At 58.1% G+C, this 21,082-nt stretch overlaps 1 protein-coding gene across 1 annotated transcript; it reads left to right on the forward strand.

Annotated features, from left to right (window-relative positions):
• The first annotated feature begins 1,369 nt into the window (after positions 1-1,369).
• Positions 1,370-15,771, forward strand: CLPTM1L (CLPTM1 like). The gene is made up of 17 exons (XM_038583358.1): positions 1,370-1,573; positions 1,826-1,926; positions 3,024-3,213; positions 4,546-4,694; positions 5,695-5,773; positions 7,895-8,012; positions 8,247-8,341; positions 9,122-9,206; positions 10,319-10,422; positions 11,331-11,396; positions 12,274-12,324; positions 12,884-12,966; positions 13,471-13,505; positions 13,945-14,000; positions 14,084-14,128; positions 14,806-14,921; positions 15,293-15,771. The coding sequence occupies exons 1-17, from the start codon at positions 1,412-1,414 to the stop codon at positions 15,375-15,377; spliced, it is 1,620 nt and encodes a 539-aa protein (XP_038439286.1). The 5' UTR covers positions 1,370-1,411; the 3' UTR covers positions 15,378-15,771.
• The last annotated feature ends 5,311 nt before the right edge of the window (positions 15,772-21,082 follow it).

A 21,082-nucleotide genomic window follows, 5' to 3' on the forward strand; every position in this document is an offset into this window, starting at 1 on the left:
ACGCAGAGAGCAGGAGGGAGAGGGAAGGGCGGGGGGTGGGGCGGGCCGAGCCACCAGGCCCAGATGGGCTCCACGGGAGAGTAACTAGGCGTGGGGACGTCAGCCCCCTGCACCCAGCCGAGCCCCTGGCTCCCGGGACGCCTGCCCCGCCCCACCTGAAGCAACGCGCCCCTCCCCCGAGAACACGAACAGCACCCCCGTTCCCATCACAGCCCAACGGGTTCTGGATCGCAGTCAACACAGAAAAGAACAGCGTTCGCAGCGCGGCCACGATGGGGGGGGGGGGGGGTGCGCTGAGCTCAGGGTTCGAGGTCCCCGAGCCTGGAGGGCCGCAGGCGGAGCACCGGCGTGTGCCGGCCAACCCGGCTGCTCTCCGCTGGGGGACGGGGGGGGGGGGCACGACGGGGGTCCGCCGGGCAGAGGGCACCGCCCCCCGCACCCGCTGCTCTGCACCGAGACCCTGGGGTTCCAGGAGCTTCGCGGTTCCTTCGGATGCCCCCGGGGTGCATATGCAAACGGCACGAAATCGGGCCTTCGAGCTTCGCGGGTCTACGGACTCTCCAACTTTTTATTTTGCCGCAACTCCCAAAAAAAGGAAGGGCCTCAAGAGCAGCGCGTCACCCCGCCCCGCCGCCCCCGCCCCCCGCCCCCGCGTGCTAACACCCCGCCCCCCGCGGGGTCCGGCCGGGCCGGCGAGCGCGCTCACCCCGCGCGGACCCTCCAGCCCCCAGCCCGGATGCGGGAACCGCCTACCGGGCCCCGCCCCGCCCCCGGCCCCGCCCCCTCCGCGACCCCCTCGCAGCCCCGCCCCGCTCGCCGCCCCGCTCCGACCCCCGCCCGCTCCGTCCCCGGCGCACCCCCCGCTCCGCCCCGCCCCCTCCTCGTAGCCCCGCCTCGCGCCCCCGTCCCGGCCCGTCGCGTCCCGTCCCCCTTAGGGCTCCCCCGGTCCTCGACAAGCCCAGGGCCCAGCGCCCGCACCCCGCGAGGCCCGCCAGGAGGCGTCCAGGAGGACGGCGCGGGCAGGAGACGTCACCAGCGTGCGACGCGCCCCGGACGCGAGCGTGCGTGCGTGCGTGCGTGTGCGACGTTTGTAGGACTGCGTTTCCCAGGGGGCCGCGCGGCCCGCCCACTTCCGGCGGGCGGCACGGGACCCGGAAGCGGCCGGCGGCCGGCGAATCCCGCGGCGACAGGTCTGCCGGAGGGCGGCAGGAGCATGCAGGGCGGCCGGCGGCCCGCGGCGCGCGGCGCGTTCGTTCCCCCGCGGCGGTGGCGGCGGCGCGCGGCGGCTGTCGCGTGAGCGGAGGCCGGAGCGGCCGGCAGCGCGCCGGGCGGGCGGCGGGGCCCGCGGCTGCGAGGCGGGCCGGGCGGGGCCGGGGAGGGCGCCGCGCTCGGCCCGGGGGGCGGCGGCGCCATGTGGAGCGGCCGCAGCTCCTTCACCAGCCTGGTGGTGGGCGTGTTCGTGGTGTACGTGGTGCACACCTGCTGGGTGATGTACGGCATCGTCTACACCCGGCCGTGCGCCCGCGACGGCAACTGCATCCAGCCCTACCTGGCGCGGAGGCCGAAGCTGCAGGTGAGCGCGGGGCGCGGCGGCGGCACGGCCCGGGGCGGGGGCGGGGGCGGGGGCCGGGGCGGGGGCCCCTGCGCGGTGTCGCTAGGGCCACGCAGCTCTGGGAGCCCAGTCGGGGCTTTCTGCCGCCTGGCGCGGAGGTGGGACCTTTCCCTGTGGAGCGGGCAGCCAGGTCAGCCAGGTGGCCCTCCTTTCGGTGGGGAGCCCCTGGGCGCTGTTCCCTACCCGCTGACCCTGCCCCCGTGGCCCTTCCAGCTCAGTGTCTACACCACCACACGGTCCAACCTCGGTGCTGAGAACAACGTGGATCTGGTCCTGAACGTGGAAGACTTTGACGTGGAGTCAAAATTTGAGAAGTAAGAGGGTGGGCCTGGGGCCAGCCACCGGGTGAGCGGAGGGAAGGGTGGCGCCGCGTACACGGGGGTGCCGCGGAGAAGGGCCGTCAGTACTGGGCTGCCAGTGGTGGGACGCCTTCCCCGCGGCCCAGGGGGAACCGCCAGCCGCCGAGGAGGACTCTCCCACTCAGGAGGTAGCTCCACCAGGCGCTGGCCACGGGATGCACAGTTTCCAGCGATGAGCCAGGGGTGACCGTGGCTGCAGAAGGGTTGGCAGTTTCCCACAGTAGACAGCTAGCTGACGTAGCTCTTAGGTCTCCATACCGAGAAGAAATAGGGCAGAGGAGAAGGTTTTGTAGAAGACCATAGTTAAGGGAAATGTAAGTGTAGAGGCATAAATGCTAGAATACGCAGAGTGACTTTTAGAAGTTGTATTTGTTATATGGTCCCAGTTACAAGACTTTGCACGGATATGATTTAAAAAGCAACTTGCGGGGCACCTGGGTGGCTCAGCAGTTGAGCATCTGCCTTTGACTCCGGGCATGATCCAGCCCCGCATCAGGGTCCTTGCGGGGAGCCTGCTTCTCCCTCTGCCTGTGTGTCTGCCTCTCCCTGCCTCCCTCCCTCTCTTTCTCTCTCCCTCTCTCTCTCTTTCTGTTTCTCATAAATAAATAAAATCTTAAAAAGAAGAAAAAACAATTTGCTTGTCAACAAGGAGTCTGTATTTCCTCTAAGTGGCCAGGGAGGTGTCAGGAGTGACGGGATTGTAGAAGGCAGGTCCTCTGGCCAGCCTGCCCCGTGCAAGAGCCGCGGGAGACAGTGCAGTGCAGTGCTCAGGGACGCGGTGAGCTCAGGTCGGCTTCTGCCTGCCTGGCCACCGCAGCCCCGACATCGCTGAGCACCAAGAAACAGAGGCAGCAGTGCGGATATATGCGGTGCTCGGGTGTGTGAAAGCTGGTGCCAAGGATTTCATAAGTCCTGGCAGGGGGGTTTCAGTGGTAGTCTTTCTAATCTAAATTAGTTAGTTTGAAACCACATAACTTACGAAGATATTTGGATAGTCTGCCTTGTGTGTACAGGTGTTCGCAGTTAGAAAACGGTCATTTCTTTTGTTTTAGGACAGTTAATGTTTCTGTACCAAAGAAAACTAGAAACAACGGGACGTTGTATGCCTACATCTTCCTCCATCATGCTGGCATTCTCCCGTGGCATGACGGGAAGCAGGTGCACCTGGTGAGCCCACTGACGACCTACATGGTTCCCAAGCCAGAAGAGGTCAATCTGCTCACTGGGGAATCTGCTACGCAGGTGAGTGCATGAGGTCACTGACCGGATGAAGCCTGCGCTCTCCCCCCGTGGAATTCACACACACGTGTTTCTCCATGTGCAGTGTGTCTGGAACTGGACCAACCCCTAGAAAGTGAAGCAGTTTGACATAACAGGCGTGCATCCCTATTCTTCATCTAAATCACTTCCCCTGGGTTTGCAGATAAGTTTTGTGCCAAGTTAGTCACATACAGTTTAATCCAGTGATAGATTACTTCTCAGGCTCTGGGCCCCCTCCACCTGCAGGGAGCACGTGTGCGCCCCAGTGGGGTATGGGGCGTCCCTTCTGCAAGGCTCAGCTGCCGACCTTGGGTGGAGCCAGGAGACTCCCCGCACCATGTAAACAGCAGGCGGACTTTCCAGTGCTCACATTGTCCTTCACGATCATGAAAGAGGGACTTGAGTGGGACACATTTTGTATCTCCATAGAACACTCCGTGTACAGGGAAACTAGAATTGTCTTGGGTGATTATTAACAAAGCTGTGCATAAAGCAGAGGAATTCTGGTGCTCAGGTCTGTGTGCAACAGAAGGTGAGGTCCTTTAGAAACGAGGAATGTGGCAGCTCCCCAGGGAGTGTCCGTGAGGCGCTCCATGCCGTGGCTACTTGCAAAGAGTCCCTCAGCTCCTTTTCATCAGGACAGTATGGCCCTGCCTCTCAGTGCCTTCCTGGGGCCTCAGGGTGGTGGACGTTAGGGGTGTGAAGGGCTCTTTGGAACATACAAACACCCAAGTAAACATTTGCTATTAGTGTTACTTGGAAAACCGTTTCTAATGTAAGCTACTTTAGCTGAACCGCGGGTGTCTTTTTAGGTGGGACACACAGTAAATGACCCGATAGCACACGATGTGTCCATTAGATCTGGACGATGGCCCTGGCCTGCCTTGCTGACTAGCTCTGTGGAGGACGGAGGCCCAGCCCTGACCCCTGTCCTCCAGACGGCTTGCCAGACTTGGTCTGGGTGTGATCTCCTGAGTCTCGTTGCCAGCCACAGGGCTTAGTCCCAACTCCCCATGCCTCCTTCAAATGTCCCAGGACGCCCCCTACCTACTCAGGATTCCTGAGACGCAGGTCAGCCCAAAGACCTGAAGCGGGGTCAGCGTTGCGACGTAGCAGTCCTGTGGCTTGTGTTGAGGGAAGTGAGGGGTGTCCCTCTAGGGGAGCTGGCAGCTGCGGGTCCCTCCACACTGTGCAAGGCACTGCTTCCTGGTTGTGCCGTGTCAGTATGCGGTGGTGGCTCTCCAGACCGGGCCCAGGGACAGTGCCCCTCCTCCCAGCACCAGGCTCTTCTGCTGAGTCACTCCTTCCATTCAGCATCAGATAGAAGCAGAGAAGAAGCCACCGAGTGCCCTGGATGAGCCTGTTTCTCACTGGAGACCAAGACTAACACTGAATGTGATGGTGGACGACTTCGTCTTTGACGGGGCCTCCCTACCTGCTGACGTCCATCGGTACATGAAGATGTAAGTGCTGCTGGTCCCATCGGAGAGGCAGGGGTGGTGTTGACCTGCCCAGCCTCGAGCGTTGCTCCTTCATTCCTTGAGCTGGCAGCAAAGAGGTGATCCCAGTGTTGCGGAGGGTGGAGGAAGCCTGTGGGAGCCCAGCCTACCAGAATCCAGAAGCATGGGCCATGCCTGCATCTCCGAGCCTCCCTGGGATAAGAGGCCCACAGGGACTGCAGTGCTGCCTGGGGCACCCCTGAACCTTGTCCCTTTTCTTGAAGTAGTGCTGCACCCATTTGAGATTTGTGTTTTCTGCATACTGATTACTTCTGTCAGGATTCTGCATTTTGCTTTAACTTGTTTTGCTTACATTAACTTAAAAATCAGCATTGAGATCATTTTATGATGTTGGCACTATTGAAACATGAGTGTTAAGGTTGCATGACCAATTTAGACGGTCCTGCATCTCCATTCTTTGGGGAGCCTGCTATTACATTTACATGTGGTAGTGGTTGTGCGGCTCCTAGAAATGGCTGTGGAGACTTGTTTTCCTTCTTCACATGTCAGGGGTGACTGTGGGATTGTCACAAGAGTTTTTTCCTTTTTAAATTTTAAATGTCATTCTTGAATGTGCAACATAGTTTCACGATTAGATGCCTGAAAGGTACAAAAGGGTTAGGAGAAGTCCTCCACTCTTATTCTCTGGCCCTGGACTCCTCCCAAGTACAGAAGGCAGGTGGGTTTTTATTTCCATTGTCCCTCTGCATCCCTGGACCATCCGTGTCCCAGCCTAGGTGGGCTCGTCCCTCATGGACACCCTGAATGGTATTCTCTGACCACTGGGGTTTCACTCCCATGGCTGTGACTTCAGGGAGGAGCGGCTGCTTAGAGCCCTCTGCTTCCCTGGGGAAGGTGTGTCCTGAGACTCTGACCTGAGGCACATCCAGCATCTTGGCTACATCTGGTTTCTCTAATGGTGAAAGCATCCGTGGTGACCTTGAGAACTGCTTTGCTCCTCCAGGATCCAGCTAGGGAAGACCGTGCACTACCTCCCCATCCTGTTCATTGACCAGCTCAGCAATCGGGTGAAGGACCTCATGGTAAGCGTTGCTCCCTCTTGCCTGCCATGGCCCTGAGCTTGTGGCCACCCCCTTGGCCCTGCAAGGCCTCATCCGCGGCAGCGTTTCTGACTTGGCAGGGGTGCACTCTGGGTTAGCCTCTGACTCCCTCCCTTTCAGCCCTGGTGCCCACTCTGCTGAAAGGATCTGGAAAGGTTCTGTATGTGGTGTATGGATGGCGGGTACGAAGAGCTCACGGGAGAGCCAAGTGTTGAAAACAGCTCACGAACATTGTTCCGTTGAACCCTGGTTGGGCTTGGAAGTGCAGAGCAGCTCAGAGAGGGCCCTGGGCAAACTGCCCCGTTTAGGGGTGGCCCCACATGGTATCACCATCCACCTTGGATCCCTTGGGCCTTCCCCCCGCCCCCCGGGGGTGGCCCTGGCCAGGGCTGAGCGCAGGAGTAGAAGGGAGCTCGTACCCTGCCCCCAAGGGCGGATCGGAGGGTCAACGAAATAGCTGACTTCCAGGCAGTAACAAGGTGACTGTTCACACAGAAAGTAGCTTCTGCACCAGGCCCTGTGCCACACATTTCACAGACGGTCCGGCGCCCTGTCCCCGGGCCTTGTGGCAGGGTCACTGTTGTCTGTGTCCTGAGTCATTAAGGTTCACAGCTGAGCTCTCTGGCCTCATTGGGCAGAGCTGGACTGGGTGCCCTGCTCTGTTTCTCCTGGTCACTTCAGAGTCGTTTGTGGACATTTGCCAGGATGGGAGCCGTGCGCTCAGCCAGTCTGGAGTAGATGAGACGCTCGAGCCACCCAGCGGTGAGCAGGAAAGGGGGCACCTGACCTGGGCTCGGCTCTTGGGCCCCCGCCCCAGCTCTGCTGCCTCCTGCTGGCTGAGGAGCTCAGAAATGACCGTCACTCTGCACCTTTGCTGATGGGCCTGTGCAGTCCCTAACTTGCGGGCTCCTGCACTGCCCTGGCCGGCTCCTGTACCTACAGGGCCCGTAGGCCAGAGCGGGCATTCACTGTTCCCTGCTGTTTTCTGGGGTGTTCTCTGGTGCTCTGTGCAGACCTGGGGCCACGCTGGTTCTGCCGAAGTGCCGGTCAGTGCTCTCTGGTCCCTGCTGCTGAGGCCCTGGTGCTGTCCTTCCAGGGGTGCAGGCTGTAAGGACAGGCTGGAGGCTGCGGGTGGACTCAGTGGTCTCCTGTGACATGGTGCTGCCACTCAGACACGAAAACAAGCACACAGGCAGCCAGTGGTCCTGCGTTGTCTTTTGGTGACATTAACACTTTGCGTCAGTGGGAGCTGTTTTCTGGAATGAACACCAGCTCTGGGGGACAGCTAGCTCTGGGGCTTAGGCAGGGGCATCCCTGGGATTGGGCCTGGGGTGCGCTGCCCTGGGTGGGGTGGCTCTGCACTTGGGCCTGGTGTCTGGTCTGTCCTGCTCCTGCATGCTCGGGTTGCTGGGCTGGTAACATCTGTGTTCACTGCCAGGGGTCTGCTGAGCAAGCAACAGGCAGTAGAATCAGCACTGGGTTATGTGGTGTTTGGGACGTGGTGCTCCTTGGGGGAGGGGGTCAGTGTGCCGGGGTGCCTCCCCCCGCAGCATCTGGGACCCGGCCGCCGCAGCCCACATGTGCCCCCAGAGCCTGTGATTTCCCTGAGGTGGCCCCCACCCACTCCCAGCAGCTCCTTGTGTCCACACGCACTAGGTCAAGGGTCCCATCTTCCTGAGGCTCTCTGTTGGCCCCATCCCCGGATGGGCTTGCCCAGCCCCACACCCTGCACTCGAGAGTCTCTGGAAGCCCTCGGCCCACGCTGGGTTTCCCCTTGTCTCTGGAGAGGTGTGGAGGCTCTAGTAGGCCCGTGCCTGGCTCATCTGCAAGAGCAGGTTCCTGGTGCGTCCTGGTGCCTCTCACGTCAAGGAGACAGGGACAGAGGGACGCACAGGCTTGGGGTGACTCAGAGAAGCTTTGAGCGCTTCATGAGGAGGAGCCCAGGCAGGGTGGAGGGTGAAGGGGAGGCAGGAACCACAGGTCAGGGAGCAGACGGTCGCTGCGAGGGGCCCGGGTGTGAAGTGTGAGGTTCTGTTGGGAAGGGACGGGTGGGCGGCCCCAGCCCTGGAGAGGGTGCCGTGTCACTGCTATCCTTCCCTCCAGGTCATAAACCGCTCTACCACGGAGCTGCCGCTCACCGTGTCCTATGACAAGATCTCGCTGGGGAGGCTGCGCTTCTGGATACACATGCAGGATGCCGTGTACTCCTTGCAGCAGTTCGGTGAGGCCGCTGGTCAACCGGGCCCTGGGGAGGGGTGTGACCTTGAGTTCCAAGGGCGGGAAGATTGAGCCTGTGCACTTCCTGCTGTGCTGGTTTAACCTAGGTCTCTTCAGAGTGTGAGCTCCAGCCTTCCCTGCTGAGTGTGGAGCTGTCAGCTGCGCGTGAGTGTGTGGTGTCTGTGGCGACAGGTGTCGCTGACCTTGCTTCTCTGGTGTGTTTCTCTTCCCTTCTCAGGATTTTCAGAGAAAGACGCTGATGAAGTCAAAGGCATTTTTGTCGACACCAACTTGTATTTCTTAGCATTGACCTTCTTTGTCGCAGCATTTCACGTGAGTGGTCATTGGGCTGGTGGCTCCATGGGCGCCTGCGGTCGTCAGCCAGGGGTCTGCGTGGTACGGCCCGGCCGCCCCACTTGGGGCCTCTCTCCCAGGTCAGAAGAGGGTGTCTGCACCTGGGGCCCTGACCGCCTGAACGACTTGGGGTTTTGTCTACTGGTCTTGGTGGCCATTTTGGAAAGAAATCTAAATTTCATGAGGTTGTTGAAGGACTTTGCGTTGTAGGCATTTTATTACATAATCTTACGTGATAATTTTAATATTAGAAATCTAGTCTTTCCTTGGAATTTTTCTTGTAACTGGTGAAAGAAAGCTGCCCCCCCCCCCCCCCCCCCCCCGCCAGTCATAGCAGTGGTGCTGGATTTGGGGTCAGGCTGGGAAAGGGTGGGCGAGGTGGGCCACAGGGCAGGCGTGGAAGCCCTACTGGAGCCCTCCCCAGTGCCTGCTGGGAAATGGTGGTGTTTATTAGAAGGCCAGTGTCTGTGACTGAGGCCGTGTATTTCTAAGGCAGATGCTCCAGGTAATAGCCAACCAACCGCACCTGGCAAGGGAAGTATCTGGACGTCCCTGTGGGTGTATGGCCGCAACTGCACTCAGAAGCTTTGCAGTTCCTGCATGGTAGACGGGGCATGAAGCCACGGGTTTCTGGGGCACCCGGTGTCCATCTGGAGTGTCCTTGGGATCCGAGTCCAGTGCACACCTGCAGTGTCACTTGGTGAAAAACACCCGTAGGAGCGACATAAGATGCAAATTGCTGTGCGCTTTTTTTTCCAGCTTCTGTTTGATTTCCTGGCCTTTAAAAATGACATCAGTTTCTGGAAAAAGAAGAAGAGCATGATTGGAATGTCCACCAAAGCAGGTAGATACTTTCTGGAGTTTTGGCCATTCTCAGGGCATATCTGCTATAGATAAAGACGCATTTAAGGTTTCTTCTGAAACATGAAGATTATGGTTATCCTGAAAGCTGCCAGCCAGGGGTCCTGCTCTTGTGGGAGGGGCGCCCATGTGTCTTGCACGCTTATAAGCTGGGGAGGGACTGTCTAGGTCACAGAGAACATCATGTAGGCCCATGACCGCAGACAGAGGATGGGGTGATGGAGGCCGGATGCCATGCCCTCCCTGGCGATGGCACAGATGCTGGACCTTGATGCCCATGTGTGTGTGGCTGCCAAGTATGTGTCTCAACAAAAGAGGCAGTTGTCTTTCTCCCATGGCAACAACGCGTACTGGGGTGGTGTAGGCTGCTTGGGTAGCCCTTTGTCATCTGTGTCTCAGATTCTGATGTCCTCAGAGTGGACGAGGGCCCCCACTGAGTTCTCCTGGCCCTTCTAGGGAGCAGGGGTAGGGGGATGCAGCAGATGGCTCTGGCTGTTTGTGGGCTGTAGGTCCCCGAAAATGTGCCATGGATGGCTGCTGGCATCCCCGCCCTCCGTAGGCACCCTGGTAGGCTTGGCTCTCTGCTTCTGTGAGAATCCCTGAGGAAGCGGTAGGGCAGGTCAGTGAGCCATAGCATCTCGTAAACTGTGGTCTTAGAAGGAGGTAATTAATTTATCGCAGAATTGGTGTGAAAGCAGGAAGAGGTGACATAAGAGTGCTGTGAAGCCAGTCCTAATTCCTGCCAGAACACGTACTATCCAAGTGCTTTCCACGTGCTTGTGTTTGCGAGTGCAGCACATACACATTTCTGTAGCTGAGGGAACTTTGTGTTCAGTGTCGCAGGACATTTGCACAACCACGCCTGCTCCACTCCAGTTTAGTGGACGGAGGGACTGAATTACCTGAGGCCTTGTGTACGTGGTTGTGGGGGGTGTGCGTGAGGGGTGGTGTGGGGCATACCTGTGATGGCGGGACATGAGTGTGCTGGGGGTGGTAGGTGGGGTTGGGGGGTGCAGGCAGGGGATGCATGGGGGTTCCGGGATGTGAATGGGGCACAGCCAGCCCTGCAGCACACACCCTGCTCCCTGTCCCCAGTGCTCTGGCGCTGCTTCAGCACAGTGGTCATCTTCCTGTTCCTGCTGGACGAGCAGACGAGCCTTCTGGTGCTTGTCCCTGCGGGTATTGGCGCCGCCATCGAGGTAAGCTGTTCAGCGTCCCCGGGCCTGCGCTTGGCACTGCGCCCAGCCCTGACACACGGGAGTGATACAGCCCCTGCATGCGCAGGGGCGGGGGCGGAGTGGCTCTTTGGTTTCTTGGGCGCCAGAGCCTGGCAGCTGGTGGTGCTGCCGCTGCTGTTAGAAAAACTCTCCGCCCCCACAGCCATCTGCGGCATGTACCGTAATGTGTTAGATGCAGAGCCGCCAGCTGGCGCTGTGCTGGCTGCTGTAGGAAGTGTGGACATGGTGCCCAGGAGTGTGTCGCCGTGTGACAGCCTGGCTGTGTGGGGCTCAGAAGAGGGGTCCTGTGGGGCAGGCAGCTTGGGGCCAGGCCTGAGGACGGCAGAGGGGGCGGTGGGTCAGGATGTGCTCCTCTGGGCTCTGGCACTGCCCTGTTCCAGCCTGGGCCACAGCTGTGGTCCTGCGACCCTGCCTGTGGGTGCTGGCACACGTGGCGGTCGGGTCAGAGATGGCGCTTGGTCTGCCCGTCGAGCACTGATGGGGACCTTCCATACCCACTTGTCACGGTGCAGAAAGCCAGCTGAGAGGTGGCTGTGCTGTTAGTCCCACCTTGGTGAGGTGATGAGAAGGGTGGGTCCTCTGGACGTGGGAGACGGCAGGACTTGGGGTGAGGCATGGGCCTCGCAGTGCCCACCAGGAAGAAGATTCTGGTGAACAGGAGGGAGGCAGGTGGGCTGGGAAGGGGGCCTAAGCCTGGGGAGGACAGCTGGGCTGAGTGCCGGCTTCCGTGGTACAGAGAGGAGGCGGGTGGAGGCTGAGAAGAGTGCTGGAGCTGGGCCAGTGGGGCTGTGGCCTGGCTCCTCCTGGTGGTGGGTTCTGGGCACTTCTGGTCTGAGGCTGAACATCTGTTTCTCGTTCTTTGTCATCAGCTCTGGAAGGTGAAAAAGGCCTTGAAGATGACCATTGTCTGGAGGGGCCTGAGACCTGAGTTCCAGGTGGGGGTTTCTGCTGTTGGGACTCTGTCCCCCCTCACAGCCCACCTCCTCCCGCCGCCTAATAGCCGGTGTGCTCATCCCAGAGCATCTGCTTGCATCTCCCTGCCGTGCTACAGTTAGATGCCACACTCAGGACTGGTGACCCTTGGCCACCTGGCTGACCTCTGGCTCATAGCAGCTCCCCAGCAGATGAATCGGTGGGAGCTCGCAGGTGGAGGCCCCTGGCAGGGCCTGTGTCCACTAGTGCTGCAGCCTGTATAGGCTCCCCCATCAGGCTGGGATGTGGGGGTGCCAGCTCCAGGCGCTCCACCCCCCACACACAGGCCATGTTGATGCTGCCAAGTACACTGTCCAAGCCGTGGTCCCGACCGACAGCCACTGCCTTGGGCTGACACTTGTACCCCGTGACAAGCCTTTGCTGTGCCTTCTGGGTAGACGAGGGCTGGGGTTGGCGTGAATTTGAGGCCTGTTCGTGTGCTGTGCTTTCGGCTGTGGGGGACCCTATCCAGGAGAAGTTCAGGGATCACGGGACCCCAGTTTTCCAGGTTCTAAACCATCAAGGACAGGACGTTGGTCCTGTGTAAAGTAGTTTGGTGACTGTACAGTCACTGATGTGAAAACAACACGGTGTGCAGAGGAAGCGCGTTTGCTATGGAAGCTAAGGGAATAGAGGTGGAGGGGGACAGCCTGGGGAGGGGACATGCGGAGGGACGTGCTTCTGCCCCACACAGCACACGCTGTGGCCCGTGGGTGGTTCTGATGGCGTGGGGAAGGATATGACTGAGGGTTGCCACCTGGGGTGAGCTTCACGCAGTTGGGCGGGGTGCGCCTGCCTGGAGTCCGGTCACTAACAGGATTGTGTTGAATTCTGTGACAGTTTGGCACTTACAGCGAATCCGAGAGGAAGACGGAGGAGTATGACACTCAGGTAGGCAGCAGGGGTGGATTGGGGCGGGTTGGTGGCTGAGGGTGACGCGCCCTCGGCAGAGGTTCCCAACATGGGAAAGGCTCCAGGGCGTCTCCACATCACAGTTGCTGTGATCTCACATTGTGTCCCTGGGACTCTGGTGACCTCTGCTCACCTGAGGCTTCCCCCACCCCCACTGCTGTGGGCATGGCTGCAGCTACCCATTTGCTGGGGTATGCTTCCTGCCTGTATGCATTGGGGCTCTACTGGATCCCCATGGAGCTCCAGAGAAGCGGGTCCCCAAAGGTGCTGGCACACGGCCCAGGAGGGCTGTGCACCTTCGTCCTCCTTGGCCCCTTTGTTGGTCTGCCGTAGGCTGCGGGGCTTTCCCCAGCCAGAGGGATGCTGTTGAGAACGTCCACATGCATCTGGCCGCCCCGCTGGCCCTGTGTGTTCTCTGGGCGTGCGCTGGCCCAGCACCACGCACATCCACTTCCCTGGAGTTGGGCCCGGGTGCCCTTTAGGCTTGTTTTCCCCATTGCAAGTCGGTTCCTCATGGAGGTTACCTGTTCCCCGGCAGGCCATGAAGTACTTGTCTTACCTGCTCTACCCCCTGTGCATTGGGGGCGCCGTCTACTCCCTGCTGAACATCAAGTATAAGAGGTAGGATGTTGCCAAGCCTGACGCCATGGCACCTGTACCCAGGATGCCCCTCGGCCTCCGTCCTGGGCCTGCCCACCTCTGCCTCCTGTTACTTGCTGTGTGGACCATGGCAGGGCCTCCCCTGGGGGGACCTTAAGACCAAGAACACAGCCTGCAGTGAGGGCACTGAGCCCCGGGTGGGCCCCTGGTGTCCTGGACAAAGGCAGATGCATCAAACAAGGGGGAGCTGGCTGAGGCCACATGGCCGCTGCATTCAGGGCATAGGGACCCGGTGCAGATGCGACCCCAAGGGCTGGACCCCAGGACTTTGAGTTGTCAGAGTTCTGATGGAAACCGCCTGGCAGCGCAGGTCTCTGGCCGCCACCTGGTGCTTGTGCTCCAGGGGACGGGCTGTCCTTGCAGGTGCTCGGGTGCTTCCACGACCGTGCAGCTGGCCAGGGGGACAGGCACCGAAGGACAGGGGCTGTGGGACCTGGCGCACTGACCGTGGTCTTTCTCTTGCAGCTGGTACTCTTGGCTGATCAACAGCTTCGTCAATGGTGAGTGGTGGGCTTCAGTCTCACCAACAGCATCTCAGCAGGTTCCTTGTGGCTCCTCCACATGACCCCGTGTGGTTTGAGGTTGTGCAGGCAGGACCTCTCCTGCAGCTCATGCTCTGGGGGCCCCCAGACACCTGGTTTGTCTGCAGGAGCCCCACTCGGGCTGCCTGGGCCATAGAGTCCTGGGCTGTGTGTTTTCTCGTTGAAATGGTTCAGGGCCAGGACATGACCCTGTGTACACACACTCCCTGAGGCCACGCCATGAGCTCTGCGCACGGGCATCTGGCCGCCCTGACCGGCCTGGGTTCTCTGGGCGGCTGAGGGCCTGGTGCAGGCTGCACAGGAGGGTGTCCTGGAGGTGGGAGTGGCTCTGAGTTGCAGGGCAGCAGCCCTCCTGCCCAAATGCCGCAGTTGCCCCAGCCTGCTGTCTGTCCTCCAGGGGTGTACGCGTTCGGCTTCCTGTTCATGCTGCCTCAGCTCTTCGTGAACTACAAGGTAAGACTGTGGTCTGTCCACACGCTCGCCTTTGTCTCCTGCGCGGCCATTCTCTGATCTGCTGCGTCTCTCCTGTCCCACAGATGAAGTCGGTGGCTCACCTACCCTGGAAGGCCTTCACCTACAAGGTCAGTGCCAGCCTGGGGCCCCCTCAGTGCTTACACGGCCATCGAGTGGCACATTGCAGTGGTGGGGGGTCTCCTCTTGAGTCATGTGCACCGTGGTGACGACTTAAGGACGGTGGTTCTCTGATGTCTCAGCAGTCGAAGACATCTTCCTGAATTAAAAACCATGTTCTTTTTGGTGATGTGTATCAGTGCGCAGACCAGACCCTGCCCCCAAGGGCTGTGTCCACACAGATGCCCCAGCTGTCCTGCCCTGGGGGTTGTCCTGGTGCATCCACACACATGGAGCTTGGGCCCATGTGGCCTCTCATGCTCGTTGAGCAGTTTTCATGGGAGGTTGGGTTAAGATGTGTTGTTCCATTTTGTGAAATAAAATGACCGGTTCTGAGGAGCAGGGACGCTTGCATGTTCCTGGCCCATGTTTGCAGGGCAGCCCTCCCTGGGCATCACGGGCTGAGCAGACCCGGGGCGTGCACTGCGAGGCAGGCGTCTGCATTGCTGCACTTGCGCCTGCCTGTCTGGTGTTGCTGGGACACTCGAGGCCACACGTTGGTGTGTACCGAGCAGCCATTTGCAGTCAGTGACGAGGGTGACTGGGGCACAGGTGCTGGGGCAGGTGTCTTCCAAAGAGCCCAACGGCCCGTGATCTTACCTTCCCCCTATCCCATCCCGCCTGGCAGGCATTCAACACCTTCATCGATGACGTCTTTGCCTTCATCATCACCATGCCCACCTCCCACCGGCTGGCATGCTTCAGGGACGACGTGGTGTTCCTCGTATACCTTTACCAGCGATGGTGAGTATGGCAGGCGCCTGTGCTGCTCATCCCATGGGGAGGGAGGCAGTGTGCTGATGGAAGGGACTGCCCCCATCTCCTGGTTGAGAAGAGCTGGTCTCCATGGCTGCGTGAGCCGGCCCCAGGCGTGTCCCCGCGTTCCTCACCAGCTCTGTCTGGCCGAGTGCAGAGGGAGACGGTGCAGAGCTGTGTGCCCAGCAGGCAGGGACAGGGGACCTATCCAGACCAGCTTTGAGCACAGAGCTCTGTCCTGATGGTACAAACACATGAACAACAATAGACGGGCACGAGGGGACCCCAGAGCCCCTGTCCCACGGTGGCTGGGGTCAATGGGTCCTCATCGCTGACCCCATGGGCCCCCATCCTTGCAGGCTTTATCCCGTGGATAAGAGCAGGGTGAATGAGTTCGGGGAGTCATATGAGGAGAAGCCCCAGCGGAGGCCCCACGCAGACTAAGTCCCGCCTGGGCCATGTGGCGTCGGCCCCTGGGCAGCGGAGCTGGGCTGTCGGCTGAGTGTTTTCGGAGGCCTCTGACGGGGTTCCCTGGACATTACATCTTCTGCGTTGCCAAAACCTGAACGTTTCCCGTTACCTCCTGAGTCCCTTGGCACTGTGTTTGAAAGGGGCCCCCGCGGGCAGACACCCACCCCTGCACCACGCAGGAGGGCCCAGGCCCGGCCAGTGCGCGGTGTCTGCGAGCGCTCCCTACGCACTCAAGAGGCTCTTTAAATCTATTCCTTAGAGACTGGGATCAAATGGCTTTTTTCCTTTTTGTTTAAAATTTGAGTATTTTAAAAGCTTAATGTACGTATGTTTCTATTTTAAAATAAATTTCTCTGGCTGTAACGTTTTCCTGGCCTGGTATGACGCAGAGGGCGTCTCTGCTGCTTCACTTTTCCCATTCTCGAAAATGCATGTGTGAGGCGGGTTCATTCACATGCTTGTGAATGATCCACAGCCCTCGGATCACAAACGTGCTGGTACCTGGTATTGGATTCGTGGCACAGCCACCGGCGGTCAGGCAGGTGGTGTGTTTCCAGAAATGCCCCGCGTCAGGGCACAGAGGAGCAGAGTGGGCTCCTCCCAGGTAGGAGGTGGGGCCGACCCCGATCCGTGTCTGCAGGAGGCCTGCACTCAGGAGCACGCGTCCTTCCTGCCTATCCCCACACATCTGCCACACACGCTGTCGCTGGGTTCCATTCACAGTGGAAATCACACGTGTGTGCCTCTTAGCCTGCAGCCCAGGTTTGTGTGCCACACACAGTGAGCCCAACGGGAAACACTTCGGTCAAAGTTTACCCTCACTTGGTTTCAGAAAGGTGAGCACACAGTGTCCTCTGGACTTCTCCCCTGCTTGCCGTATCCAGCCACTGAGTCGGGTGCAGACGTCTCAGCCTGGGGCAGGGGGCACAGCATGGGGGGCGCTGGCTGCATCTTCAGTGAGGACGTCAGGGCGTCCAGCTCCACGTGTGCATTACAGGGGAGGGTCAGAAGGGGGGAAGGGCAGGGGGTGGGGGCCCTGCACGTCCCAGACAGCACCTCTGAGTGGGTGACACCAATACAGACGCGTGTCCTCTGGTCTCCCGCTTAGGTGTGGGCAGGTGAGTCCCGGGCCCCTCCCTGTGCACCTGCCTCTCCAGCCTGCTCCTCCCACCCACCCCTCACCCTGCACCTGGCCTCCTGCCTCCCACAGAAGGCCCCTGGGGAGGGAGGGGCGTCAGGCCCGGGCTCTGTGGTGCCCCCGTCAGCCTGCATTCTTTGTGAGGATCCCAGCAGAGTGACAGTGGAGCGGGCAGCTCTCAGTGACTCGCACAGTCCACACTTGGGACCCACCACCAGGTCGGGTTCCCCTCATCCCTCCTAGCTGGTCGTCTGCAGAAGCCATGTGGCGACCTTCATGCCCGTGGCCCCCAAGCCTGTTCTCACACCGCCCAGAGCCCCCTTGGACCGTTGGTCCCTGGCTTCTGGGGCTCAGAATCTCCCTGCCTCCAGCACCCCTGTCCCGTGTGGCATTCCAGTGCACGGAGAAGCCACACTTCAGTGACTGGACGGACGTCAGGGCTCCATCCACCTTGGTGTTAGGTGTGTGTGTGTGTGTGTGTGTGTGTGTGTGTGTCTCCATGGGAGTCAGCGGTAGGTTCCATGGGGCCACACTCCGGTGGAGCACAAGCTGCTGGCGTTAGTGGAGCTGGCACCCCCATGCAGGATCCAGCACTGCCCAGACCCCCCACCCCCAGGGCTTCCCACCCTGCCCCACCCCCAGCCAGGGTACCCCCACACCACACCACACCCACCCCCAGGGCTCCCCACACACCCCCCAGCACCACCCCAGGGCCCCCCACACTCATGTTCCCACCTGGTGTGCATGCAGGGAGACCCTACAGAGGCCTGGATTTGCATTTCACTGACAACTAATGGTGCTGAATATCTTCATATTCTTTCTGACCATTTCGACACCGTTTTTGGATGAAGGACCTGTTTTCTTCTATTTCCCTGGTCATGCTGCATTTCTGATTGCACTCGTGTCGGGCTTGCTGGCCAACGTGACTTAGCCACGTAAGCCAGGAGGACTGTGCACCCCGTTTTCTTTTCTTGAAAACATTCCTGATGTGGCCTCTGGAGCAGCTGGGCCTGCAGTTTCCTGGTTTCCTTGCTGGGACTTTTGCTTCTGCTGCTGCTGCTGAATTTCTGTAGCTTTTATGGTGAAAGTACTTGAAAACCTGTAGTTTTGCTTATTTGAACAATTTGTCCATTTCACATAAAGTTGCTCCTCATAGCTCCTCATAGCCTCGGGCCCTGGAGGTCGGGATGTGAATTTTGCAGGGAGGTGGTTTTAGTTCCTAACTACTCCTTACGTGGTTGTCTTTTCTTCTGAGTCCATCTGCGTTGGTCAGTTTTATCGTTATTGTTTCAGAAAGAGTAAAAGTTTAGCTGTGTTCATTGATTATATTTTATTTTCTCCTTCACTGATTTCTGCACAGGTCTTTTATTCCTTATTTCTTTTTACACATATTGGATCTATTTTGAGGTCCTCTTTCCTACTTTTGGAGATGGTTAATTGGCTCATTAATTTTCAGCCTCTTTGTTTTTCAAACAAGACTTTAACGTTGTGTTTTAGGAGCTTCTACTTCTAGATGAGGAGAAGCATCGGGTGGGGTTTACGCTCCCGTCCAGTGTGAAATGACCATCCTGAAGCCCCCAAGCATCAGATGTGGACAGAGGCCAGGACAGGGGCGCCATGCACTGCACCCTAGCGTGCCCTAGGATGAGGCATGGCTGGGCATCTGGGGGCGCACAGTGACCAGAGTCCTGAGGGCTGGAGCAGGAGGAAGCTCGGAGACCAGCACGGGCCCCTGAGTGTCCAGCAGGTTACTAATTGGTGCGTGTGCATCAGGAAATGGTACACATTCAAGTGGGAGCCACCGGGAAGGATGTGAAGAAATGACCCCTGGAGCTCACACATGAACAGGAGGCTCCGGCCGCAGCATGCACAGGGGAAAAACTTCGCCACATACCAAGCCCTGCTTTGGTCCCACCAACAAAGCTTAAAGACGAGATCCAAAAGGGTTAAGTTCTTTCTAAAGACTTCATGTTTCTGGAAGAAGCTAAAAGATGCCCTTCACCCAACAAGGTGAAATTCATAATATCTGCACCCAAATTACACACCTACAGAGAAGCAAGGAGATGCAATCAGTGCTGAGAAATACCAGTCACCTAGAACCTACCCCATTAGAAATGAGGACAGGATATGGAAGCAGGTGTTACACTGACTGCACATCCATGCAGCCAGGGGAGCGGGGGGCGGGGGAGACTGGAAGATCCCTGCAGAAGAAGAGACTAACGAGCTTAAGACAGCAAGCGTGTGAACAAAACACAGTGAGGAGAAACAAGGAAACTCTAAGCCGCAGGGACTCAGGGGGCATGTGTGTGTCGGGGCGTGCTGGGGAGGCCTTTGAAGAAATGTCTGATGACTGGTCGGGTTTGATTAAAATGTATATAAACCACAGATTCAAGAAGTATGACAAAAACCACGCCCAAGACACAGGAGGAAAACTAAAAGGTAAGCCCCAAATTACTGATTTGTGGGCATCTGGGGGGCTCAGTGGGTGTACATCTGCCTTCAGCTCAGGTCGTGATCCCAGGGTCCTGGAGTCGAGGCCCGAGTCAGGCTCCCTGCTCAGGGGAAGTCCACTCCTTCCTCTCCTTCTGCCCCACTCCCCCTGTTCTCTGTCTCTCCCTCTCTCAAATAAATAAATAAAATATTTTTTAAAAAATCAAATTCCTGACTTATAACAAAGAGAAAAGTCTGTAAAGTAGCCAGAGTAAAAACACATATGACATCCAAAAGAACGGCTACAACAAATGATACAGGAGATTTCTCATAAGAAACCATTCTAGTCAAGGATCTCTTCAAAATACTGAAAGGAAAAGAGGAAAACAACGTTACCAAATCCTTTACCCGATGGAAATATATTTCAAAATATGTTTACAAACTAAGGACTTTCGCAGACCTACAAAAGCTGAACTACTCGCAGCACACCTGCTGTACAAGAAGTGTTCAGAGGAATCCTCCAGCAGCAGATGGAAATCCAGCCCACGCAGGAATGAGACCAGCAATGGTCACTGTGGGTAAGTACGGGGACTGGTTTTCTTATCACTTAAATCACTTAAAAGACAGCACACCACTTAACGCTGGAATAATTACAATGTTTTGCAAGGTCCCTGACATGTGGACAGTGCAGGAGTGAGGGGGAGCTGCGCAAGGCTGCTGTCGCAGGTTCTCAGGCCGGGGTGGGAACAGGTGGCCAGAGACAGGATCAGGATAGACACGTGTGCTGTAAGCCCTGCGGCGACCTCCAAAACAGACTGCCACTACTCTTAGGCCAACGAAGGAGATAATACCATTGACTAAAAATACTCGATGCAAGAGAAGGCAGGAAAATGGGAGCAGAGAACAAGGGCGGTGGGATGAGCAGAGAGCCAGCAGTGACTGGATCTACAGCTGTCCCAGCAGTAAGTGTGTTAAATGTAAATGATGCAAACAACCCAACTAAAGGGCAGAGACCGCCAGACCGAATGCAGAGCCAGGCTGGCTGTGTGCCACATGGAAGCAGCCCTGGAAATACGAGGGCAGAGGCGGCACGCACCAGGCTAACACTCACTAAGATGACCGGGACCCATGATATCAAGAAAGTAGATTCTGGAGAAAGGCTATTACCTGAAATAAAACCTCTTCCTCCACATAAAGATAAAACAAGTCCATGAAAAGGACATAACAACCCTGAACATGTATGCGCTCGGCATCAGAGCTTCAACATACATCGGGCCAGAGTCGTTAGGACTAGTCCTGCAAGGAAACTGTGTCCTTTGGTTGTTGTTGTTTTTTTTAATTTTTATTTATTTATGATAGTCACAGAGAGAGAGAGAGAGAGAGGCAGAGACACAGGAGGAGGGAGAAGCAGGCTCCATGCACCGGGAGCCCGATGTGGGATTCGATCCCGGGTCTCCAGGATCGTGCCCTGGGCCAAAGGCAGGCGCCAAACCGCTGCGCCACCCAGGGATCCCACCTGTGTCCTTTGGGACCGAGGGGCAAGAACCGGGACACAGAGCGGTCTGCAGGAGACCCGCGGACCCTGCACCCAGAAGCAGAGGAAGCAGAGCACATGCCTTCTCAGGAATGAGGAGGGCTTCACAAGGAAGGCCGAATTCGGAGCCACGACACAGGCCCAAAGGAACATGGGGGGTTCCGGGCAGACACTGTCTGCAGCCTCCACGGAGCTAAGTTAGAGGCCGAAACACAAAGACCCTGGGAAAGCGTCCAGAACAAGACGGAAATTAGCAAGTATTTTGAACTGAATGAAGATGAAGTTTGTGATATTTTGACAGTGAGATGGAAGCATGGCTGAAGCTGCATGTGCAAGGATGGTCCCGGAGCTAAAACCTAGAACACACGGGTCTCCATGTCCTCAACCTCCACTGCAAGAAACCAAGAGAGCAAACGAAACCCCAAGAAGGTAGGACAATATGATAAATACCAATGCAGCAAAGGTAATTCAGAGGAGTAACGAACCCAAGCCTTGTCCTTTGAGGGGATGGGTCCCCTGAGGTACCCGGTAGCCGGGTCATGATGGGGTAAGGGGACCGCGCCCGAAGACCCACAC

This window comes from Canis lupus, chromosome 34 (assembly GCF_011100685.1).
Source record: "Canis lupus familiaris isolate Mischka breed German Shepherd chromosome 34, alternate assembly UU_Cfam_GSD_1.0, whole genome shotgun sequence".
Lineage (NCBI taxonomy): Eukaryota > Metazoa > Chordata > Mammalia > Carnivora > Canidae > Canis > Canis lupus.